Here is a 26,650-nt window from a genome sequence, read left to right as displayed (position 1 = left end):
AACTCTTAATTTATCTTTAACAACTTCACAAATATATTTTCAGCTGAGAACTTTTTTCTGACTTAAATATAATCACCATTATACCATTGGTGAAGAAACCTAAAAGTTGTATCCGAAATTGGCTCAAATATATATAAAGTTTTAGCCTCGGCCGTCGGCTTCCCATCAAGCGCGTCATAGGTTCGGTGAATGGGACCAAAACGAGATGGCCCTCGTTCCCTATTTTCACAAGAAAATTTATTGATGGTATATCACTCCAATTGCTGCAAAAAGATGTCGAAAATTAGAACTATCGGCTGGAGTTAAATTCGAAATTTAAGAACTAAATATATAACATGTTATATTTGCGCTAGAGCAATGAGAGCGAATAAATCGACGTGTAGTAAAAGAGAAGAAATAGTTACTTTTTCCCGAGTCTAAAACGAAAGTAACCTATCGGATAACAAATGCTCGATTTACTTATAAGCCATACGTTGGCCCGTCGTGTTTGAATTTTTCTTAATTTTTACTCATTTAATACTCTCCATTTCATTCATCGATGGATACTATAAAAAAAGTGATTGGAAACTTTAAACGGAGCAAATAGATTTATTTAACTACTTTGCGATACAGAAACTCAATTTCTATTTGCAATAGTTTTCCTTTCAAAAATTTATTAAACATAATATTTTTTAACGCGTACAAGCTTATTACAATAAAACAAATAGGATATATTTTTTTAATTAGCTAGTAGCGTAGTTTGCAGGCATATACGTGAGCTTTAATCGGGCAAAATACGAAAACAGAGATTTAGTTAATCTACGCGAATCAGACAAGTTACCAATAGCACAACATGATTAACTTAGAGGGCGGGAGAAAGAGCATTGCGCATTTTCGCAGAAGCATCTACGGCGGCGATGAGATCGACTTCACCGATATTTTCCAATTCGACATGGATGAAGACGACCACAAGCAAATGTTAACTGTAATGAGGGATTCTATGATGCGCTTACCAGGTACATTTCGCAGCGAAATGTTGGACAAATTCGCAGATGATCATCCTGATCTGAGATGGAACCCCGATGAGGATGAAGTACCGTTAGACAAGGCATCCGTATATAGTTTTGAGAGTTTAATTCCGTCACGCTGGATTTTAATTCACGAGGAATTCGACAAACAGTTGCGCTCATTTTCAAGCACTTTCTCCATACGTGATCCGGATAAGTTCTGGAGCATAGTACAGCATAAACAACAACCACACTACGAGACAGCACGTGCGCTTGCAATAGAAAAATTGTCTAACGATGTCAATACTTCATTGTATATGATTTACAAATTGAATCATTGTAAAAATAAGGACTTCAAACTGGAGGATTACGAACATTTTCAGGTTTTCAGTTGGACCGACGATCGATTTCTTGCCAGGCGCCAAATGAAAGGCGTCGCTTGGGTGGATATTTTTAAAAAGTCACTCACGGAAATTTGTTTGGACGCTTTCAAACTGCGTTACGATATTATGGAATTGGTGCGTTTGCTGAAACCATACTTTTTAAGTTTTTGTACCAAAAATAATGAGCTCGTAGTGCAGACGATAGCGATGATAAAGTGAGTGAATGAAACTCTCGAAGTAGAAAACAGTTGTGTAGTAAAATCAGAAAACTTGAATGTGTGATAACTGAAGAGTTAGTGGGCAGCTGGCATAAACTCGAAAATACTGTAAAGAGTTTGGTAGTAGTAGTCGCTCTAAAGAGTAAAAGGAGTGCGTCGCTTCTCACATACTAAGAATTATGTGAGCAACGCTTCACAACAAAAATATTGGGTCGGCTTTAGTATACCGTCCCAGGCTTTCGGGGATAACATGAGTATGAGTGGATAGAGGAGATCCTCCAGATCAAGAATATATAGAATATATCCGCGGGAAACTTATAGTTTTCGAGATATTTACGTTTAAATTTGAAAATTTCAACTATTTAAAGTACGTATTTTTGCTGTTTAAAATGAATTATACACTTATATTTTTTACTTTTATATCCACCAACACTTGACTAATTCGTTTTTAGAATTTTTTTTTATATTAGATGCTGCAAAAATAGCTTTATTTCAATATTTAAATCATTCTTCAATTTTAATAATTTTGACAATAACAAAATGGTTGTGAATGCCAAAACACCAGTGTTGCGGTACTAATATATTTTGTAAACGAACAAAAATAAAATAAACAGAGAGATTATACCCTAGATACAGGAAACAACTCAAAAAGAAGTTCTTAGCGAAAAATATTTTGACACACCCCGGTATTGGACTGGTTATTTGACATTTTGCAACCCTTTTATTATTGTCAGAATTAATAGAATTTAACAATAATTTAATTATTGTATTAAACTATTTTTGCACTATATAATGTAAAATAAATGTGTACAAACGTATTAGTGAAGTGTTAGTGGATATAAAAGTGGAAAATATACGCGTATAATTCATTTGAAATCGAAAAAATTCGTACTTTAAATAGTTGAAATTTTCAACTTTAAACGTAAATATCTCGAAAACTATAAGTTTCCCGATTTCCCGATATTCTTGATCTGGAAGATCTCCTCTATCCGCCCATACCCATTTTATCCCCGAAAGCCTGGAATGGTATACTAAAGTTTTCCCAAAATATTTCCTATTGTATCCGATCTGAGATCTGCTGAACTACTTGGCCTTAGCAAAGTTCATCTTGCCGCAATCGTAGGGTTCTTACTGGACATCGTCTAATAGGCATTCATGCGATAAGGGAAAAAATCTTGACGGACGCAAGTTGTTAAAGTTGTCTGGAGGAAGGTGAGTTGAAAACATCCAGTCACTTTCTTCTCCATTTTCCAGCCTTTGCAAGAGTGAGATTGAAACATCTCGGCAGTCCTACCTTCGGGAGGAGACTGACCTTAGCCGTCTCAACAAATTTGTGATGGACTCAAAGCGCTTTGTCGAATCGTAAGGGTCTTATAAATAATTAGGAGTTTTAGATAAAACAATGGACCGGCGTTCTAAGCTGTACTTAAAACTGGGATCGACCTCAACCGAACCTAACCTGACCTATGTAAAAGTAGTATGCTACTGAATTGCGTTTTGAAATCGGAGCGGCTTTGCTAATCTGATACGCCATATACGGTTTCATTTTCTCAAAAATCAACTTTTCCAGCATTAAATTATGTACAAGCTCTACTGAAACCAAATAAACTATTGTAGAAGAACTGTATTATTTTCTGTCGCCTGACAGTACACGCATACGTACATAATTAGTCGTATTTGTAAGTGTTCTCAGAAATATTTAGTTACTAGTAATAGTATTTATTCTAATTTTGTTTGTGCTATCATCTCAGCAAGTGGAAGTGTATGTATATATGTGCATTAAGGGGGAGCGTTAATGACATGCAAAGGTACATTGTATACTTATATATGTTTTTATACTGTTATCAGTCCAGTTAGTTTTGAGGGGATTGATATTACAGATGAACGAAATCAGAAAATTTCGACACCCTCCAAACGCTGTTAATCAATAAGCCATAATATACTACAACTCAACTGCTATTTAAGTTTGCAAAGTATCAGAGTAAATACTCCTTTCAAAAGACCGGCTTATACTATGTTCACCAACTGAAAAAACAAACTTTTAGCATTTCTGGAATGAGCGATATCGGATTATAGGCGTATCTACTACCGTCTCTCATATTAAATTATATATTATTGAACATATTTCCAGGAGTATACTTTATATTCAAAGATGTAATTTGTTGAAAGAAGGTTATAATAGCTGTCTTTGATTCGTTATTTCTCTGCTCTCCTCTGATTTCTTGTCAAAAAAATTACATCGAAGACTGCTAATAAAGAAACTACTTGTATGTGGGTATAACCTATGCATAATGGAAACAAATACAACATATAGATGCTATCGGTTGACAATATTGCCCAGTAAGGCCAATATTTTTCCTTACAATTTTTTCTATATTTCATTAAAATATTCTTTAAATTTTTACTAGATAAATCGGTTCAAACGCCACATTGGAATTTTACCATCGTTTGGCGGTTTTTTCTTCATTTAAATCGTGGTCTTCTTTACACTCCAATTTTTGACAAAAAAATAATTATATAATATATCAAATATAAAAATGGAAATTATTAAATGTGCGTCACCCTAATGTATATGTACACAACATGTGATATGGGATGTGCTCATCAATTAACTGGTGGACGCTTGATTGTAGAGTTGATATCAAAATGGAGGCAAGTAAACAAACCTGTCAAAGTTGCAATAAAATAATTAGAGAAAATACTAGTAGCATCGGCTGCTATGTTTGTAAAAAGTGGTATCACAAGAAGTGTAGTAGCTTAAGTGAAAAAGAATATAAAAATTATCTCGCAGAGTTTCGTAATAAAGGTTTTACAACTTGGAAATGCTCGACATGCAATTTAGAGGTTGGATGACGAACACGAGGTGGACGATGGACAATACACAGCTTTGTCTACTAGTACCGATGTAATTGAAAGTATGTTCATTAAATATCTAGCACCATTTAGAAAAAAATGGATAAACTGGAGCTCAATGTCACTGGGTTGCGTAATGACTTGAACAAATTTACGGAACAAAATAATAAAACAGCCCAGCAGCAGAAGCTAATGGGTAATAGGATTGACAAAATCGAAAAGCAACTACAGTCAATTAGTAATCTCTATGGGGATCCCAACTTTATAATTTCTGAACTGAACGAGCGTAAGAAACGTAAGTCTGAGGTCGTTTTTTATAATGTACCGGAATCTAAAAAACCGGCAGGATTAGATCGGCGTGACGACGACATCGAGCAGGTTGCAGCGTTAATTCCAGAAGATCTGTCAAACAAGATTCCAGACATCAAAGTCCGTCGTCTCGGCAAGCCAGTGCAGGGCAAGACCCGTCCAGTATTACTATACACACCATTTCCAGCAACAGCTAGGGAAGTCATGAAGATTAATCCAGCTGGTGACACGGGCATTAAGTTCAAGCCGAGCTTAACACACGCACAGCAGCAGCATCTAAATATGCTCAGAACAGAGCTCAATGAGCTAATCAAAGGTGGTGACAACAAAAGGACAATCAAATATATCAATGGAGTGCCTAAAATAGTTGACAAACCGGCATTTCATGCGCCGAGAGAAAAAAATTAGGAAATGTAAGATAACAATAAAATATCAAAACATGAGAGGTTTAAGAACAAAATTACATCAATTTATAACCTCTTCAGCTTGCTTCAATGGAGATATAATTTGCGCTAATTGACAATAATTTTAAGTTATTTAGGAAAGATAGAGACAGCAACACAATTGATCATAAACGTGGAGGTGGTGTCCTAATAGCGATAAAGAGTGATATATCGGCCGAACAGTTAGAAACAGAAGACAATAATATAGAACACATATTTATTAAAGTTAAATGTACGGAAGGCGACTTAGTAATTGGTTGTGTTTATCTACCTCCGCTATCACTATTGGACGTTTACATTAATCATACCAATACTGTTCAATACCTAAAAAACAAATACCGTGACTGCAAGCTGTTAATCTTAGGAGATTACAATCTACCTAGTAGCTACCCACAAGATCAATGTGTAAATTTACTGTATAGCAATATGTTTCTTGTTAATTGCGAACAACTCAACGCGATCACCAATGACTACAATAAAACCCTAGACCTTTGCTTTAGCAACACAAACATCAAAGTCACCAGAGGAGATCCTCTCATTTATGAAGACAAACATCACCCGAATATAAACATCAGGGTGGATACTCTAGCTAATTTAAAAGAAAGCAAGTCGCCAAAATATATTTTTAAGAACGCAAATTACTTGGATTTAAATGGATTTTTTCTAACTTGCAATTGGATTGAATTATATAAGCTAGAGTCAATAGATGATAAAGTAGACTGGTTCTACAACGTTATAAATGAGGGAATTATCCGACATGTACCTGTTTCCAACAACAAAGCAAGTAAATACCCAGTTTGGTTTTCCAGAGAGCTGATAAGCAAAATCCGTGAAAAAAATACAGCACATGCAAAATATAAAAAAACCAAGACAAGGCAACAATATAATACATTCCGGCAACTTAGAAATGTCTAGAATCAAGGATTAAACAAGATGCTACAACCTTCTGGACATTTATCAAGAACAAAAGAAGGAGTGACACAGATATCCCGGCTGCCATGACCTGGAAAGAAACCACAGCTAGTAATGGAGAAGAAGTAATTAATCTCTTTGCATCGTTCTTTAAAAGCATTTATAAAACTAATAATGACGGATTGCCTATACATGACGATCATAACGAGGGTCACAGCCAAGAAATGGATTTATCAGAGCTCCAGGTAACATACGATGTCGTTTATAAACAAATGCGCAAACTGGACCGCAAAAAAGGAACAGGACCTAATGGTATTTTTAATTTACTTCTAAAAAACTGCGCAATCGGATTAGCAGAACCTATTACTCATCTATTTGATGCATCGCTCAAGTCTGGCATTTTTCCATCAGTGTGGAAAACCTCCTTCATCTGTCCAATACATAAAGCAGGTTCCAGAAGTGACATACATAGCTAACTATAGACCTGTATGCATTCAGTCATCCATTGCTAAGCTCTTCGAGAAAATTATCCTACCTCAAATAATATCAACCTTCGAGAATATTATATCTACAAAACAGCACGGATTCGTAGGAGGACGATCCACAGTTACAAATTTATATCTCTCTACAGGATACGTTCTAGACGCAATGAACCAAGGATTGAGCACTCATACCATCTACACGGATTTCTCTAAGGCCTTCCATATGGTAAATCACGGTATTCTTATCGATAAATTGAAACAATATGGTGTTAAAGGTAGTGCGCTGGATTGGCTGAAGTCATACAGATAGACTATTACAAGTACGTGTGAATGGCTACATATCAGAATTATATGAAGTCACATCAGGTGTCCCTCAGGGATCGCATCTCGGGCCAATACTCTTTAATATATTCATAAACGACATCGGGGAGCATTTTAAATCCGAATACCAACTTTATGCTGATGACTTAAAGATCTTCAGGAAGATAAATAGCGATGATGATATAGATATTCTACAGCGTGATATCAACACACTCCATAGTTGGTATCAAAAGAATAATTTAAATTTAAACAAAAACAAGTGTGAGGATCTATGTCTCTCTAGACTAGCAAACCCACCTCCAGCAACCTATCATCTCAATGAGCACCAACTATCTGAGGTATCATCAATTAAAGATCTAGGCATTATCATAGATAACAAGCTTAATTTTTCATGTCATGTGGACAGGATAACATCTCATGCCTTCAAAACACTCGGCTTTTTATTCAGGGCGGGCAAAGAGTTTAAAGATGTCTACACACTTATACACATATTTAAAACGTTGGTACGTCCTACATTGGAATATGGCTGCATTATCTGGTCACCTCACACTCAACAAATGATTGATATAATTGAAAAAATACAACGGAAATTCTGTAAATTTCTAACATATTATATGTACACACGAGGGACCCACTTAACAACGGATGAGGTGTACAGGCACTTCAAGATCGACAGTCTGTTTAATCGTTGTCGAGCTGCTGATTTAACTTTCTTCTACAAGTCAATCCAGGGCCAGATACAGTGTCCGGAGATCAGCAACCAGTTTGAATTCATTGAGTCCAGACCAGGGCTCCGTACGAGAAGGTTGTTAACCACTATGAAAACAACCAAAAACTACATTTACCACTGACCAAAGAACCGGATAGGTAATATGGTCAATGAATATATAGCAGACATCGACTTTTTTGTAAGATCTCTGTCAAGTTTCAACTCTAACGTCAAAAAAATAATATTAACCAGCTAGCACTCATATTATCTCCACTTTCAGTAATTATACTTATTAACCTCTCTGTTATCTCATATACTTCCAATAAAATACTAAATTCTATCAACTTATATAGTACATTATAACGTAAATATTAGTAATCTAATTCAATGTCGCAATCAAACAAAATTTATAAAATTTTATGTACACTGCCGATTGGCGTTTCTTTCAAATAAATAAATAAATAATACAATATTTAACAACAACAGATATGTTTCTTTATGTAAATGTGTTTATGTCTTCAGAAGTCTTTTAACTTTAATTAGCACGTGTAGACAGGAAATAGTTATTTTTTACTAATTTTGGTATTGATTACTATATCGATTGCAAACATTTTCGATAACAAAATTTTTTCTTAAACAATTTATGTCCTTATCTGACATAAATTATTACCAGGTCTTGCGATGTCAATGGAAAAGACAAAATGAAAAATAGTTGAAATAAACATTTTTCTAACTCATATTAATTGTTGGTGTTATTGCTTTATTAAAATATACTTATTTTAAAATTCTGTACACTTGCGCTAGAATAACATACATATATCATTGTAAGATCTGATGATGAAACTTTTAAAGAGCTGATTCAATTGCTGGGTGCCAGATTCCGTGATTTTCTGTAAAAAAAATTATGCAATGGTTAATATGGTATGTGGTACTTGTTTTTAGGCCCTCATTCTTTAACTATAATTTAATGAACATAGCTTTCTTTCCTTATTCAGGCGACTTTCTTTCCGAGTTATTCTAAGTATTTAATAAGAACTGAAGTTTCTTGAACAGACTGAAACAAATTCCAGTACGCTCTATATTGAGAACTGAAAGATTTTAAGGGACACAAAAACAAGAAAAAATATTATCTTCGTTTGCACCGAAGCTATTATACCCTTCGCAGATGCATTAGCATAGCATAAAAGAGTATACAAGATTTTTATTTAGATTTTGATCGGTCAGTTGAAATGGCAGCTTTAAGCTATAGTGATCCAAGCTGAACAATATGTTCGGAGATTATAGCGAGGCATTCATTAATAATATAGGCCAAATCACATGAAAATATCTTGACAAATAAAAGAGTTTTCTATACAAGGAAATACAGACAGACATGGCTAATTGGACTTAGCTTCTCACGCTAATCATTTATATATGTATATGGTACACTTGATGAGGTCTTCGACGTTTACTTTTAGGTACTACAAATATTGGGACAAATTTAATATACCCTGTTCAGGGTATCAGTCAATCCACAAAGAAATCTCAAACGAGTATACCATTTGACCTTGCGAGAGTATAAAATGTTCGGTTACATCCGAACTTAGCCCTTCCTTACTTGTTTTATTATCATTTGTTTAATAAGTATATTGCTTACGCAACGCACATACATAAGTTAGACAACTAGCTTATTAAATGTTTATTTTATTATGAATTCTGGGGTTTTTACCGGTAATACAGATTTTTAATTCAAAAGGTTTTTCATAATTATAAATTTGTCATATCATAGAAATTGAAAACATAAATCTAAATAGGTATGCGCAACGATTTTTCATATAGGAATATTCGTTGTGTCTATTTATAGCATTTCGCATATTGTGTGGTGTATTTTTCTTTTTCGAAGTTATACTTTTCGATGTTCCCTCTTGTGGAATTACAAATTAGTACTCAAAAAGTTTTCATTTAACATTTGCTCCTTCTCTACTCTTCAACATTCTCTGACAAAGGTTAGAGGGGTGATTTCACACTGTTGACAATTGGCTAGTCAACATAACATACTTTTAGGCTGATGATTTCATTTGACGAATCTTATTTTAACAATATATATTTGGTGAAATGCTAATGTTTGTTTTTCATTTCCGTTTAGGACTACAAACATCGCATTGAAGTACTGTCTGAAGAATACGATCGTCGCTTCAATGAAATCGACGAAAAGAACAGAAAACTTAAAATTAATATGGATAAAATGAAGATTCAACACGACTTTTTAATGGCAAAAAAGGATTACATGCAATTGAGAATTGAGGAAATACAAAAGGGCAAAGAGGTAAAACTTTCTAAAAGGAAAAAACGCTCCCTAATGTCGATGTTATCAAGTGGCAGCGTAAAAGAGTTGAAGAAGAAACGCTCCAAGATAAATAAACTAAATATCGGTATATATTAATGTACTTTTACACAAGTAACGGTATTGTATAGAAGATAAATTCTAAACGGTTTTCAAGAAATATAGATACTTCTATTGACATAATTAATGTTTTCATTTGTACATGAGTGCCAGGTTGGGCCTTAAGATAAGGGAGCGATCATTCAAAAGAAAAACGGTTATTTTAAGCTAACCATTGCAATATATTTTGAAACTAATTAAACTCTTAATTTATCTTTAACAACTTCACAAATATATTTTCAGCTGAGAACTTTTTTCTGACTTAAATATAATCCAAACCATTATACTATTGGTGAAGAAACCTAAAAGTTGTATCCGAAATTGGCTCAAATATTTTTTGAGAAAAGGCAGATGTGCTTATTCTTCACATTCGATATCTCAAGATATAGTGCTTTTAGCCTCGGCCGTCAGCTTCCCATCAAGCGCGTTATAGGTTCGGTGAATGGGACCAAAACGAGATGGCCCTCGTTTTCCTATTTTCACAAAAAAATTTATTGATGGTATATCACTCCGATTGCTGCAAAAAGATGTCGAAAATTAGAACTATCGGCTGGAGTTAAATTCGAAATTTAAGAACTAAATATATAACATGTTATATTTGCGCTAGAGCAATGAGAGCGAATAAATCGACGTGTAGTAAAAGAGAAGAAATAGTTACTTTTTCCCGAGTCTAAAACGAAAGTAACCTATCGGATAACAAATGCTCGATTTACTTATAAGCCATACGTTGGCCCGTCGTGTTTGAATTTTTCTTAATTTTTACTCATTTAATACTCTCCATTTCATTCATCGATGGATACTATAAAAAAAGTGATTGGAAACTTTAAACGGAGCAAATAGATTTATTTAACTACTTTGCGATACAGAAACTCAATTTCTATTTGCAATAGTTGTCCTTCCAAAATTTATTAAACATAATATTTTTTAACGCGTACAAGCTTATTACAATAAAACAAATAGGATATATTTTTTTAATTAGCTAGTAGCGCAGTTCGCAGGCATATACGTGAGCTTTAATCGGGCAAAATACGAAAATAGAGATTTAGTTAATCTAAGCGAATCAGACAAGTTACCAATAGCACAACATGATTAACTTAGAGGACGGGAGAAAGAGCATTGCGCATTTTCGCAGAAGCATCTACGGCGGCGATGAGATCGACTTCACCGATATTTTCCAATTCGACATGGATGAAGACGACCACAAGCAAATGTTAACTGTAATGAGGGATTCTATGATGCGCTTACCAGGTACATTTCGCAGCGAAATGTTGGACAAATTCGCAGATGATCATCCTGATCTGAGATGGAACCCCGATGAGGATGAAGTACCGTTAGACAAGGCATCCGTATATAGTTTTGAGAGTTTAATTCCGTCACGCTGGATTTTAATTCACGAGGAATTCGACAAACAGTTGCGCTCATTTTCAAGCACTTTCTCCATACGTGATCCGGATAAGTTCTGGAGCATAGTACAGCATAAACAACAACCACACTACGAGACAGCACGTACGCTTGCAATAGAAAAATTGTCTAACGATGTCAATACTTCATTGTATATGATTTACAAATTGAATCATTGTAAAAATAAGGACTTCAAACTGGAGGATTACGAACATTTTCAGGTTTTCAGTTGGACCGACGATCGATTTCTTGCCAGGCGCCAAATGAAAGGCATCGCTTGGGTGGATATTTTTAAAAAGTCACTCACGGAAATTTGTTTGGACGCTTTCAAACTGCGTTACGATATTATGGAATTGGTGCGTTTGCTGAAACCATACTTTTTAAGTTTTTGTACCAAAAATACTGAGCTCGTAGTGCAGACGATAGCGATGATAAAGTGAGTGAATGAAACTCTCGAAGTAGAAAACAGTTGTGTAGTAAAATCAGAAAACTTGAATGTGTGATAACTGAAGAGTTGGTGGGCGGCTGGCATAAACTCGAAAATACTGTAAAGAGTTTGGTAGTAGTAGTCGCTCTTAAGAGTAAAAGGAGTACGTCTCTTAGGAAAGCCACATATTCTCACATACTAAGAATTATGTGAGCAAAGCTTCACAACAAAAATATTTCCTATTGTATCCGATCTGAGATCTGCTGAACTACTTGGCCTTAGCAAAGTTCATCTTGCCGCAATCGTAGGGTTCTTACTGGACATCGTCTAATAGGCATTCATGCGATAAGGCAAAAAATCTTGACGGACGCAAGTTGTTAAAGTTGTCTGGAGGAAGGTGAGTTGAAAACATCCAGTCACTTTCTTCTCCATTTTCCAGCCTTTGCAAGAGTGAGATTGAAACATCTCGGCAGTCCTACCTTCGGCGAACCAGGAGACTGACCTTAGCCGTCTCAACAAATTTGTGATAGACTCAAAGCGCTTTGTCGAATCGTAAGGGTCTTATTAATAATTAGGAGTTTTAGATAAAACAATGGACCGGCGTTCTAAGCTGTACTTAAAACTGGGATCGACCTCAACCGACCCTAACCTGACCTATGTAAAAGTAGTATGCTACTGAATTGCGTTTTGAAATCGGAGCGGCTTTGCTAATCTGATACGCCATATACGGTTTCATTTTCTCAAAAATCAACTTTTCCAGCATTGAGTACGCAACCGCGTCTGTCGATATTTTCGAGTTTATTGGTTACGCTACCAACTTAATAGATTACTTCTTATAAAATTCTAATTTAGTTATAAATTCACACCTCCTTTAGCAATGCAAACAATCTGTTGGAGATGCATAACAAAATCGAGGAGGAGCTGGAAAGAAGCGTGTCGTTTTTTATAAACAAAATCAATGAGATTACAAATATTTCCTTGACGCGCCGAAGTTTGGGTCGCGATGTGGTGAAGAATTATTTCGAATTGGAAACCTTGGCTTATATAGGTTAGTGGTCCATCATTTTTAGGGTTAGACTTATTAATCGTTTTACTTTGCACTGTCCCACTAGTGCGGGATCCCATTGAGCAGCGTTATCATATGAATTACATGATCAACAGAGCCGCTGAATGGCAGGACTACACGGACAAGAAAGAAAATGATATAAGACAAGAACTGGAAGATGTTAAGCGGAAGCATAACGTTGAACTGTATTGTAACGCATCGATGATGCAGTGCATATATGGAATAATACAGGTTCGCCGAATGTTGAAGAACTTGGAAGTCGGCAGCGTTGCATATTTGTAGGCGTCACCATTGTCAGCACAGTAATTGATGCCTACAGTGCTGCCAGCTCTCAGTTACACCAAAATTATATGTTTCATATGCAATTAATTTGTATATCTTTTCAGGACTATAAAACTCGCATCGAAACCATGACCATGGAATATGATCGCCGCATAAGTGAGCTACTAGATAAAAACATAAAACTCAAGGCTGGTTTGGATAATATGAAGATGCAAAAAGAGTTTCTGATGGGAGAAATGGAGTACATGAATATGAAAGTTCGAGAAATCGTGACAAGTAGTGAACCGATTGAGGGAGTGAAACGTACAAAACCTAAACGGTCGCACGCATCGGTTGCTTCGCAATCCTCCCGATTATCGCGTGCCTCAAATAGGGCCAAGTTCAAACAAACAAAGTAAAGTTAAACGATTACTTACTTCTCCGGCATATCACGGCTATGCGGTGTGTAAATTGTACTTGTTGCTAGTAAAATACATTTATCGAGATATATATTTTTTAACAAGTATGCTTGTGTTTTGTGAATTTTTTTAATTTTGTTTTGATAAGAGAATTCGCGAACACCGTAACTGAAAACCGATATTCATTTGAAAAACTGAAAGATATTTTTAGAGCAGCAGAAAAATATTTTCAAGTCATTGTCATTTTTGAGCGGTACTGTATATTGCATACACATACATATGTGACTACTTTGGTCAATTTGTTCCTCAACAGATATACGGCGTACTATCTTTCATGTTCTCATCGTCTCCACTCCTTTAAAATGTAGAGACAAAGTCCCTTCTGTGATTTCACAGAAATTAGTATATTCAGAATAAAAAAGCTAGGACAAGTTTCTTCCACATCATACTACACCTTCATTAAGATCTGTGGAAATAAGATATATATTTACATATTTTGAAATATAAAAAAGAAAAAAAGTTAACTACGACCGCACCGAACCTATAATACCCTTCGCAAATGCAAAATATTTTATACAATAACTTGATTTTGATCGGTAATTTTGTATGGCAGCTATATGTATGTTATAGTGATCCTATTTGAACGATTTTATAATCAAATTTCGTGAGGATACGTTGTCAAATGAAAAAGCTTTCCATAGAAGCACTTGGTTTGAATTTTTTGGGCTAAAAAACATTATTTTAATTTATTTACTCGATCGGGCTTAATTCAACAGATATCCTTCGGAGAATCAACGCACAGGTTATGCTACCACTATCTGAATAAGTTTTTATACTCTCGCAACCTGTTGCTACAGAGTATAATAGTTTTGTTCACCTAACGGTTGTTTGTATCACCTAAAACTAATCGAGTTAGATATAGGATTATATATATATAAATGATCAGGATGAAGAGACGAGTTGAAATCCGGGTGACTGTCTGTCCGTCCGTCCGTCCGTCCGTCCGTCTGTCCGTCTGTCCAAGCTCTAACTTGAGTAAAAATTGAGATATCTTTATGAAACTTGGTAGACATGTTTCTTGGTACCGTGAGACGGTTGGTATTGCAGATGCCATTAATCAAAAACAAATAACTTGCCATAACTAAGCTCCGCAATAAGATACAAGACTGTTATTTGGTACACAGGATCACATTAGGGAGGGGTATCTGCAGTTAAAACTTTTTTTTAAAGGGGGCGTGGTCCCGCCTCTAATAGGTTTAATGTGCATATCTCCTAAACCGCTAATGCTATAATAACAAAATTCACTAGAAGCAAATGTTTTTAGCACTTCTATTGACGGTGTGAAAATAGTTGAAATCGGGTGGCAACTCCGCCCACTCCCCATATAACGGTACTGTTAAAAACTACTAAAAGCGCGATAAATCCAGCACTAAACACGCCAGAAACATTAAATTTTATCTCTGAGATGGTATAAGATGACTTTATAGGAACCGCGTTCAAAATTAGACAGTGGGCGTGGCACAGCCCACTTTTAGGTGAAAACCCATATCTTGAGATCTGCTCAAACCGATTTCAACCAAATTCGGTGCATAACGTTCTTTTCATGTTTCTATGTCATAGTGCGAAAATGGGCGAAATCGGACTACAACCACGCTTACTTCCCATGTAACACCATTTTCAATTCCATCTGATTCTTTCACTTTCCACTATGCAAATCAGGTAACAATGATTATATCGGGGTAAAACTTTGCGTGAATAATGCAATTAAAGTATGCCACCTTGCGGCCAAAAATTGTCTAAATCGAACAAAAACTGTTCAAACCCCTAAGTACTAAATATGTGGACCCCAGTGCCTATAGTTGACCTTCTACCGAAAATATCAGTCAATCCACAAAGAAATCTCAAACGAGTATACCATTTGATTTTGCGAGAGTATAAAATGTTCGGTTACATCCGAACTTAGCCCTTCCTTACTTGTTATTTATACAGTTTTCCACTTGTTCCAATTTTTTTTTCCTTACGATGACAATTCTTTCATTAAAACATCGCACATTTCGGAAGATGAAAATAAAAGTTTTCATTCTTTTTATGTGAAAGACGTCGAGAAGCAACATTCACTATATGTATATTTTTACAACCAATTTTGAAGGCAGGGTGACTGACATATAGATATCTATCTAGCGATAAACATAATTAGTAAAAAAGATTAAAAATATATGCGCTTTAGCAAAAGAAAATAGCCAGAAAGAAAATAGCGAAAAAAGATGTTGAAATCTCCAGCGTCATCAGATCAATTCCCGAAAAAGATGAAGGATTTTAGAGTTGTTAGGCAAATGGCTATCAAAAAGATGTTTAGAAATATGCAGCGCAGACTTTCATTAATACACCATGCACTTATTTGCGATCAGAAAGATGCATATGAAGTAAAAACGCCCTACAAAGTATTTAGTTGGTCCAAAGAAGATTTTGAGGCTCGACTGAAATTGGAGAATATGGCTTGGCTTGAGGTGTTCATTATGAGTATGTCGAAAAGTTGTATGGAAATGAGAAAGCAGGAAACTGATATTGAAGAATTATTGGAATTTACAAAACTATTACACGAGAATTTCGAGAATCAAAATACAAAGATTGATAAAAAGTTGAAGTAAGTTAAAAAATCCTTTACTTTATAGATACATATGTCACGCGTAGAGAATGACTTGCGAACCATAAAAGAAGTGATTGGAGTTTGGTAAAAGTCAGTTGCAGGAGTAGACATTCAGTAATTTCTAGTTTTTCTTGCCAAATTTCAGATGTAAGTTAAAGTGGATAACCAAATACGCTCATCAGAAAGTTGTTTGCAAATTTTTGTGTAGTTCGCTCTAAGTTTCTTAACTAAGTCGCAAGAATTCTATTGTATCAGAGTTTCATTTATAGATCGGCGTTAGCAATAATAGAGTTGCCAGAAGTTATGGAAATTCACCTAAAGAATAATTTAAAAAACAATGAAGAATTATGTGTTCGTTTTCATGAAAAAACGTTTACTAAAACGGATGATAAAACCGTTAGCAAAAAAATATATGCATTGGAACATATTTTATCTGAAAATATTGGTGAGTTTTGGAAACTATATGAGCCATTTACGTTGAAAATTATATATGTGCAAAATTCTTAGCTTACGATCCCATAGAAATGCGCTATCAAATACGCTATCAAAATTCGCTTGTCGACCAGTTTGAGGATAGGAATTTAATCGAGCAGAATAAGATTAAGAAACAGATCGATAGATATAATGAACTAATGCGTATAGAGAAGTATTGCTCTCAGTGCACGGTGAACGCTCTCTATGCAGAAACTAATGTAAGTACCGCCATTAACGAGATAAAATTAATTGAAATATCTTAATTAAGTTATGTATGTATAACGCTGCTTCGCAAAGATTAAAAACAAATCAGAGTCCGAAAATTACCTAACTGCAATGATTTTAAGGGAAAACAATAAACAATTATATTAATGTTTAGGGGAAGATATATGCATATAGGTATAAACACATATTGCTGTCGCTGAAGTGTTCCGCGGCCAGAAAAGCAATTTTGACTCGAGAACAAAACACTATGTTTTTCCCTTTTTTCCTTTTATGTATTAAAATTCCATTAAGACGTCGTTATGTTTAGCTCCGGTTCCGGGTGACTGTCTGTCCGTCCGTTCGTCCGTCCGTGCAAGCTCTTTTGATCGATCAGCTTGTATGACATCTATAAGCTATAGTGGTCCAAAAATTAAAAGTTTGTCTATACAAGCACTTGATTCCGATCGTTCAATTTATATGCAGCTATATGCTACAGTGATCCGATCTGAACAATTTCTTCGGAAATCGCTTTGGATAATAATATGTGCAAACTTTCGTGAAGAAACCTAGTCAAATTAAATAACACTTGATTCCAATCGTTCAGTTTATATGACAGCTATATGCTATAGTGGTCCGATAGTTTCGACAAATGAGCAGATTTTTAGAGAAAAAAGGACGTGTGCAGAATTTCTAATCGACATCTCAAAAACTGAGAGACTATATACAGAAGGACACACAGACAGAAACGGCTAAATCGACTCAGCTCGTCACGCCGATCATTTATATACATACTTTAGAGGGCTTGTGATGTTTCCTTCTGGTTGTTACAACCTTAATTACATAAATTTGTTAAAATACTCTATAAGAAAATTTTCTGTTCGATCCACTTGCATAAATAATATTTACCTTATGTTACCTGCAAATGCCACCAATAATTTTAATTTTTCGTTATAATATTAGGCGTATATAATTTCATATGGTAAAATGTGCGACTTTATTTTGAAACAGAAATATAGAACCCGCATAGACGAATTAGGTGCTCAATATACGAAGGAATATGAAGCCATAACCAACAAGATCGCTAACAAGCGTGTGAATTGTGAAAAGATACGTGTTCAGCGTAGCTATTTGGAGGAAGAAATTGTTCACTTCAAGGAAGAAATCGCGAATGTACTACGTCAGAAGAAGGCAAAGCGTTTACATCGCAGCAGCGAACAGGTAACAAGAGTCAGCTTTATTGTAACACTCAACCGCAATGTATACATTTTATAGACAATTATTTCGCAGAACAACACGGAAAGCCCACCAGCTTTGGAAAAGAAAAGCAATAAGAAGAAGAAGGAGTAAATGTGAATCACCATCTGCATTCCAGGAATGTATCTATATTTAATGGGTATTGTATACCAATTTCAAATATATTTAACTTAAAGATTATGCGAGTATTGAATATGGATTCATGAGCGTTTATAAGCAAAATGTTACGAAAACGAATTGATCGTTTTGAAAACCGAACGTGCCTTTCTTCATTTGCTTCATAAATATAGAAGTACTCTTTCTTTTTAATGGTTGCATGTTGGTGCACATTTTATCTATTAAATTACCTTTCTAGGAATGCACACGAATATGATTTACTTGTGATTCCTTCGGCATAATACTTATACTCTTAAGCTTATCGAGTTACTTCGTGATAAAACTTGTATGGTTACCAGGCTACAGCAGAACTGCAAGAAATTAAAAAAACTGTTGAGCTTACTAGAAAAGACAGTCAATAGGAGTCACTATTAGTAGAATGCGAACAGGTCGGAGTGTCGTTGTCCTCTGGAGTTTTCCTAATGAATGGCTGATCTACTGAGGGCTTTGCAAACACTAGTCAACGACTAGAATCAAAATTTTATTGGATATAACTTGGAAAAGTTGAAGACGAGGTATAATCGTCTCAACATTTCCCACACTCGCGCCTTTGCGAGATCAAGCCTACAACATCTTGAATCTCATAACTTCAAACAACCGGGAGATGTAAAAAGAAATAAACACCTACGGAGATTTGTGATAAGTTTAAGATGCTTTATCGATACATGAGTATTCTAATACCCTGAACAGGGTATTAATCTGGCCACGAATTTTGTAACACCCAGAAGGAAACGTCGAAGATCTTTTAAAGTATATATACAATATATGGTTAGGCATAGATTAATATCCAAGGCATCGCTACAATCTCCGAACATATTGTTTAGATCGGACCGCTATAGCTTACAACTGTCATTCAAACTGAGCAATCAAAATCAAAATAAGGCTATTTGTATACCCTTTTATGCTATAAAAAGTGCACCTGTGAAAAGTATTATAACTTCGGTGCAGCCGCAGTTAACGTTAGTTTCTTGTTTTTTATTCATATCCCGACTGACTGGTATATTTAATAATCATGGATTTGAATAGTGAAAAATGCGATATAGTTTATGTAATATTCATCCAAATCGCTAATGAAGAACTAGTTGAGCTAAAAGTGGAAAAAATTATCAGTTTTGCACTAATTTTAGACTGCTATATATTTGCATCTGCGTGTATAGACAAGCACGTTTATGAGAACCTTCACCAAAACCACAGTTTACTCCTATGTATTTCACCCTTTAGTCCGCGAATCTATATTCCAAACATGCTTTGAGATGAGTTGCTTGAATTGATTGTGACACCGACATGTCAACACCTAAGTACATCACTTCATTGCCTCTGTCATCTACTTGCAATCTCAATCGCAAACAAACTGAGGTGCAAGGCGCGTTCTAAACATCCAATGCGTTTAAGCCTCAAACATTTTCAATATTTCGCAACAAAAGTAAACTCCAAAGAGCTTTCAATTATTTGCCGCCTAATAGCGTCTGCAATATTGTAAAGGTACTTTGTGTTACAACCGTAATAGCTGGTATAAATGAGCGAATGCTGCGCATCTACATGCCACAAATTTTTGTTGCAACATCTCGAGTCGCCATACAGTCCAAGTATGCGCACAACATCGCACCAACTGCAACTCAATTTGCTTTAATTTTGCAGACATTTTTTGTGGTGTTAATAAAGGGCTTGTCCGTGTTTACTTACGACTGAAGGCTAGAACCTTTCAATGCCACAGACGGTGGCATGCGGCACTTATAGCTAAAACAACCATTATACATATATTTATATCGAGCCAATTGCAGGGCAACGCATACCAAACAGACACACACGTAAGTAAAAACATACCTCTTACCAGCAGCGGAGGCAGCGAACAGACAGACAAGGCAAAATAGCGCAAAGCGAAATGGCGGTCCGATGGTAAACAGCAAATACTGCAAGCAACAGTCGAACAGTCGCCGCAAGCAGCAGCAACCGCGCATGCTATCGTTGGCCTTTACATTTCTGATAACCTGTTTGAATTTCTAATCGCTGAAACCTTCCACCCTATTGAAGCCCGCAGGCATTTTGTAGGGCTAGGATACTTACCACAAATTGTGGCGACGCATCTAAATCGGACGGGCATAGGGCGAAACGTAGTAGCTAATTTAGTGCAACATGTTGTTAGCTGAAAATTTTTTCAACCCGAAAAACAAGCTCACTCACTACAGACAGCCAAGCCAAATCGCACGGAGCGTCTAGTTAGCGATTAGTCAGTGGGTTGTGGAAACGTAATCAAAAGCGATTCAGTGAAACAAACAGCACACCGGGCAGCTGGGCAGACATGTAGGTTGTAGGGCCTAAACGCTGAAATATTTACTGCAGGAGCAGAATGTTGAGGGGCGTAAACACACGCCATAAGGGCTATACTACAACCAGAGTGTATTTGTTTGTTTTGTTGCTACTTCACTCTTGATGCCAATTTCTCTACCGCACTTCAGCTCGTCGTTTCCTTCTGTCCTTTTTTCGTGTTTATTTCGCATTCCTACGCGACTCCGCCAATGGTTGGCGCATAGCAAATGCAAAAATATACCCAACGATCCTAATAAAGGGAATCAAGCGCACTGCAGTTCATTGCAAAGTTAAGATAAAGTTTATAATTAAATTCATGTGTAATTTATTATCAGGAAGATTGCCCTATTTACCCTACAATAGAGCTGTTACGCTACGGCTTCCCGTGAAAGAGTTCCCGTAATCGCATTCTGGTTAAATTCTACTCAGTAATTGTTAATAAAAGTAAAAGTACAAGTCGGTGGTTTTCGAAAGAGTTATATAAATTGAAAAACAGAAAAACTTGAGCCTTTAAACATTTAAAAAAACCGGATCACCTATATGCTTACCCAACTCAAACCAACACCTCCAACACCGCTTCACTATCGTCCGAACTCGTCGAAACAGTTCGTTTCCTGAAATAGAAATTCGGTAATCCTTTCATCACTTAATTCATGCGAGATTGACTATCGAGCATACGAGTTTCTACGTTCAAGATTTCACTTTCATTAGTGATCAAATCGCTACAATCGAAATTCTAAAGTCTGTCTGTATAGATCACCGAACAAAATGAGCGTTGGGTATACGCTTAAGGTAGGTTTGTGAGTTAATGAACTCTTGCTACATGCACAAGAACTCCCTTTGTAGAGATTTATATTCTCGTGTGTGGAATATTAAGGGCTAGGTAGCTTGCTTGGCAGTTCACCTTGGCACAACACAAACATCACAAACCGTTGTTGCAACCCAATGTTGCGTGCCACGTCTTGTGGCATGCTGCTGGCCTGGTACAAAATGTTCCGTTAAAATCTGTGCACACTGATGATGTCATCGCAACGCTGCTTTTATTGCCACCAAACCGGCCCAGCACCACGTTTGTAGCTAACAAAATTGTTGCAAGCGGCACGGCATGCCACCAAACGCGCAATAACTAGCGTTGCAATGGGCTGATGTTGCGCGTACATTGTTTGGTGCTACGTATACTCTCGTTCATTGTACAGTCATTAAATGTTGCATGCAACATTTTCATAACATCCAATATAATAGGCGCGCCTAGCTGTTCAGGCAGTTGTTGTTTACGTGCTGAACGGCGGCCTTGGATGGATTCTTTGCGGAAGAACTAGAACCGCTGCGAGTGCTGCAAGTAAGTGGTCGCAGAGACAGCAACACTTTGTTGCAACAAAACATTAGAAAGTGCATATGAGTTGATAGATGTTCCCCTACTTATTTGTTGTGTGTAAGCGTGTGTGTACATGGACGGCAATTGCAATTTTTTGCAGTTGCTTTTAGCCGTTGCAATGATAAATGTGGCATTTCTGCCACACAATTCGCTCTGGAATGCGAAGCATGCAAAATAAATGAATAGTGAATAATATACCTTATGAACACGTTCGCTTTCTTTCACGTTCTCTGGTATAACCGCTTGTTATTTTGCCTCTATTTGATAATGCCAGTTTATACCAATTGCTGTTGCGATACGACATTATACAATGTTCGTTAAACCACAGACAGCTAATGGCAGATAAATTCAAATAGCTAACTCGCATAGAAATCGTACTAGTACTATTCTCCATCAATGGTAAATTTACATCAGCAATTTATAAAATTATGAAAAAACTGTTCTTGAAGCTGATTTAAAGTACTTATATCTCGAAGGTGAATATCCTAAAAGCAAGAAAGCAAAAAAAGTATTTCTATTTTAAGAGCAGATGCAATAAACTATTTATTCTCTTCAATTTTTATTCCTCGAATCTCTTCAACAAATGAAAAATTTTAAAATATAATCATTATTAACAATTAACAACTAAGGTTTCATTTAAATATTAGCGGCTAAGAAAAAATAAAGTAAATTACAGTAAAACAAATTGTATAGGTTGCAAATTAAAGTTTTCGGGTATGTTGGGGACTACCGGACAAAGCTATTTATACTACACAGGATGAAAAGTCTTTGACAGAGATCGCTCCTAACAGAAATTCCACTTCGACAGCTTAGAACACCGGTCCGTCTTGATACCTAAAACTTTTATATAATTGATCATAAGACTCTCATAAATCGATGAAGCGCTTTGAATCTATCACAAATTTGTTGAGATGAGTATTGTCAGTTTCGACTATGTCTCCTGGTCGCCGAAAGTAAAACTGTCGAAGTGGATCAACCTTAGTCTTGTAAAGGCTGCACAATGTCTAGATGTTTCCACCTCATCCTTCTCCATAAAACTTTGACAACTTGCGTCCAACAACTTACCACATAAATGCCTATTGGACCATTTCCATTAAGAACTTCTAGGATTGCGGCAAGATGAACCTTGCTAATGGCAAGTAGTTCGGTAGATGTCCTGCGTTCTACTCTAGGCCAACAGAATCTTGCAGTCGCACAGGAGCAGGTGGTCGACCAGCCTTGTAAGCGCCCGCGATGTTCATTGTTTCAAGTCTAAAACGCAAGATGTCAATGGAGTTCCAACTCGTTAACCTTCCGGTGTGAGCGTTGCAAAGGTGCCCCCCTGGCTAGCTCATCAGCTTTGTAGTTACTATCGATTCTGCTATGACCGATGTTCAAAATAGTTTACGAAAATATTTCGATGTGAATCATTCAGCGGACTGTCGCTTAGGCTCAGGTGTGCAATGATGTATCCAAGTTTCATCTTTTGCCACAAATCGCAAAACTTTTTTATTTGTGAAAATTCGTAAGTTGTTTCCTATTATATATAAAAGCTGAAAAAGCTGTGCTCAAACTGGATATTACTTTTACATTCTTAAAACAAAAACCAATCACTTTTCGGTTAATTTGCAATCGTGGTGAGAAAGTGTAAATATTTATCCGTGGCAGCAGTAGATACCACGGTACTAGGTATACAATAACAACATCAGCCGCAAGACAGAAGCATTATTACATGTTAGCATAATAAAAACAACATCAAGCGCCAACCCTCAATCACCATCAGTTTACTAACAGACTAGCTGATCCTTCGGCCATCACACTGATTGTCATTCCGTCAGACCGACAATCAGCGCACTTTCATGCTCAACTATGCGGAGTAATAACAATCAAATGGAAAGCAGAGCGTCAAGCAACATAAGAACGAAACAACAACCACCGAACGAGCCCCTTCAGCCTTTTGCAACTATTTGCTGCGCAAAGGCAGCTGCTCAGCTAAGTTCTGGCAGACTGCAGACAAGGCAGGCAACCAGGCAGGCAGCCAATGGCCGACAGCAGGCAACGAAACAGCCAGCATATCAGCATTTGGTTTGTCACTTTGTGCGCTAGCTTTTTGTAGCCCTTGCTTGATATGCCCTTCCACATATCTATTCAGCATTAATGCCATCCATCTCCTTTGCCCGCCGCTTTGTGTACACGTTCTACTCGACGTTCGGTCGTTTGTTCGTTGTGTCGGTCACACAGCCTGACTGTCGCATGAATAGAATTTACTGTACGCTTGTTGTTGTTCGCGCTAATGCGAGTTCTTCCTAGCAGAGCTAGCGTTTGCATTCAGTTCTTTTCGCCATCCACTCTGTTCTGCCACTTGAATTCTTCCACGCTGCTGCTGTGTGGTTTATTCTGGCAGTGTTGCCGCTGTAAGTTGATGGCTGCGGCTGCGACGGACGTTGTGGCAGTGGCAATGCAGAGGCTTTGCCTGAAGTGCATCGCATTGTTCTCATGACCAACTGCCGACTTCTGTTCGCCTGTTGGCGGACACCTCAGAAAATGTCGAAATTTCAAAAAGAATTCCCACGGCCAGAATTTTCCCACAGTGTTTTAAAGCGGCAACGGCAGTGGCAGGCTCACTCGCTCGTCTGCCCGTCCGTCCGTCCGCCAGTCTGTGTGTCAGTCAGTCTGTGCTTTTGCGGTAGAGTAGATTACGAGTAGGTAGCGAAATGTTGTTGTAGTTTGTAATGCTGTTATTGTTTTATTGTTATTTTATTTTATTTTTTTCTCTCTCTCTGCCCATTTCTCTTCCATAACACGATCTGATGGAGCTGGTTGTCTGTCAGCCGGTTTAGTTGTTTAGTCGGAAGGTTGCTAAAAGGCCATGGCGAATAGGCGGATCCGCACATTGTTCGGTGCGACGCGCAAAAGGACGGACGGTTGGTGAAAAGAATCGCTAAAGCAGAAAGAGCTCATCGTTGGTCATAAAAATTTACAAATAATGAATTGAAGACGTTGCATACGACTACAATTGCAACTTTTGAGAGTATATGTTTCCAAGAATGTTGCGTGTAGCATTCCAAGCAGCATAGAAAGCATAAACAGCACCCGTGGAGACATGTGAGGCAAAAGCGACAGCCAACAACAACATCACTGTTGCCGATGTCATTGGAGCTGTTGTAGCTATGTAGTTGTTGGATATTGTTTTTTGTTGTCGTCATTGTTACTACATAGTTTACCCTTTGCTGTTGTTTTTGCCCTCACAGCTGCTTTGAATGTCAAATGACTTCATTGAAGTCTCGTTTCGAGGTTGAGTTCTTTGTAACATTTTTTTCACTCTCTTACTTCTGAGCAAAATTTAACAACTACGGTCCAATTATACAGTTATGGAGATCCTTTGTCAAATCAAACAAATATCGAAGATGAAATAACTCTGGGAAATTATGTAGCGATTATGAGACCTGTTTTTTCGAATTTAAACAAACCCTATCCTAATCCCATATTCTAAATAACTTGAAGGTGTATATAGGTACCATATACAGACAATCTCTGTTCAAGTTCTTCTATACCTATACATAGAGCTAAACAATGACTTTTTAAGGATGTAACGGCGTCTCAATAACGGCTTGTGGATTATCATCACTCCAAATGCAACAATTTTGTTTATTAACCTATTCATTCAACAAAAGTGAGCTTCATCGCTGAACAATATTTTCTTATGAAAATGAACATTCGGATTTAATTTTTGCAAGAGTTGAAGCCGAGATCCTTCCACTTATCTCCCCTACAGTAGATTGCCTCCAATTATTGCGCGCATAGGCGGATCCACTGATTCAGGTCTTCTTCGTTACCCTGCTCCACAACACCAATAGCGTCTTCGGCGCGAAATGTACGGCATTTATGCGGATGCGTCCATATCCAGAGTTGCTGCTGGACGAACATGTTCCGGAATAAGTCTGTTTATTATAAAATGGCAAACAAAATTGAGTATAAATCAAGTAACAGCTGTCAAAAAGACCAACGCCGAAAAAAGTATTGCCTTATTGAAAAATAATGTTTAAATAAACATCCATAATGTATGCCAACTTTTATCCAAAAGTTGTTACAATTGGTTCACGCCTTCTATAAGCAGAATATCTATGGATATCGTTTCTTTCATAATTTTATCCAGTGACGAATTATATATTCAGTGTGAAGAAACTCCTAAACTCCTATATAATTGAGCTTTGAGTCTATCACAAATTTGTTGAGGCGACTAATGTCAGTTTCGACTATGTCTCCTGGTCCCCGAGGGTAAAGCTGTCGAAATGCCAGTTTCACTAGTCCAGAGCTATAACTCAAAATGCCAATGGAGATCCAACTCGTTCCAATACCGATGTGAGCGAGGCAAGGGTCCTAGATTATTGCCTTTGCCTATACCAGCTTCGCTATATATAATATAATATGGAGGTTAGAAAATAGTACAACCATTTTTCATGACATTGATTCAGCATTAGTCAAAGTAGAGGTTAATTCTGAAGTCAAAATTTACTGATCGCATAGTTTTGCAGTTCCGGATCGCTATGTCAACACTTACTTAATAGTGGTGCTTGTCAGCAAGTGTGGAGATGTTCATATTTGGTAAATATCGCCTAAAAGTGTAAAGCGTATTATTAAC

General features: G+C 36.7%; 2 protein-coding genes and 1 long non-coding RNA gene across 6 annotated transcripts; all 3 read left to right on the top strand.

Annotated features, from left to right (window-relative positions):
* Positions 1–654: 654 nt before the first annotated feature.
* Positions 655–13,719, top strand: LOC138855673 (uncharacterized). Of its 2 annotated transcripts, none has more exons than XM_070106276.1 (4): positions 655–1,584; positions 12,742–12,914; positions 12,979–13,163; positions 13,319–13,719. In XM_070106276.1, exons 1-4 carry the CDS (start codon positions 833–835, stop codon positions 13,610–13,612), a joined length of 1,404 nt encoding a protein of 467 aa, XP_069962377.1. In that variant the 5' UTR covers positions 655–832; the 3' UTR covers positions 13,613–13,719. The 2 variants fall into 2 exon arrangements, with proteins under 2 accessions (XP_069962377.1, XP_069962376.1); XM_070106275.1 differs by lacking the exon at positions 655–1,584 and adding an exon at positions 10,940–11,875.
* LOC138855939 (uncharacterized) lies at positions 2,415–8,099 on the top strand. The gene is made up of 2 exons (XR_011395069.1): positions 2,415–3,927; positions 3,996–8,099. It is a non-coding gene; the product is annotated as an uncharacterized lncRNA (long non-coding RNA).
* Positions 13,720–15,654: 1,935 nt separating the features above from the next.
* Positions 15,655–18,371, top strand: LOC106620989 (golgin subfamily B member 1). Of its 3 annotated transcripts, none has more exons than XM_036367021.2 (5): positions 15,655–16,256; positions 16,529–16,704; positions 16,767–16,951; positions 17,898–18,155; positions 18,225–18,371. In XM_036367021.2, the coding sequence occupies exons 1-5, from the start codon at positions 15,877–15,879 to the stop codon at positions 18,282–18,284; spliced, it is 1,059 nt and encodes a 352-aa protein (XP_036222914.1). In that variant the 5' UTR covers positions 15,655–15,876; the 3' UTR covers positions 18,285–18,371. The 3 variants fall into 3 exon arrangements, with proteins under 3 accessions (XP_036222914.1, XP_014095144.1, XP_014095145.1); XM_014239669.3 differs by having other exon boundaries at positions 15,656–16,256; positions 18,210–18,371; XM_014239670.3 differs by having other exon boundaries at positions 15,659–16,256; positions 17,946–18,155; positions 18,210–18,371.
* Positions 18,372–26,650: the final 8,279 nt, after the last annotated feature.

Source organism: Bactrocera oleae, chromosome 3, assembly GCF_042242935.1.
Source record: "Bactrocera oleae isolate idBacOlea1 chromosome 3, idBacOlea1, whole genome shotgun sequence".
NCBI lineage: Eukaryota > Metazoa > Arthropoda > Insecta > Diptera > Tephritidae > Bactrocera > Bactrocera oleae.
This window is presented reverse-complemented; position numbering and strand designations above follow the sequence as displayed.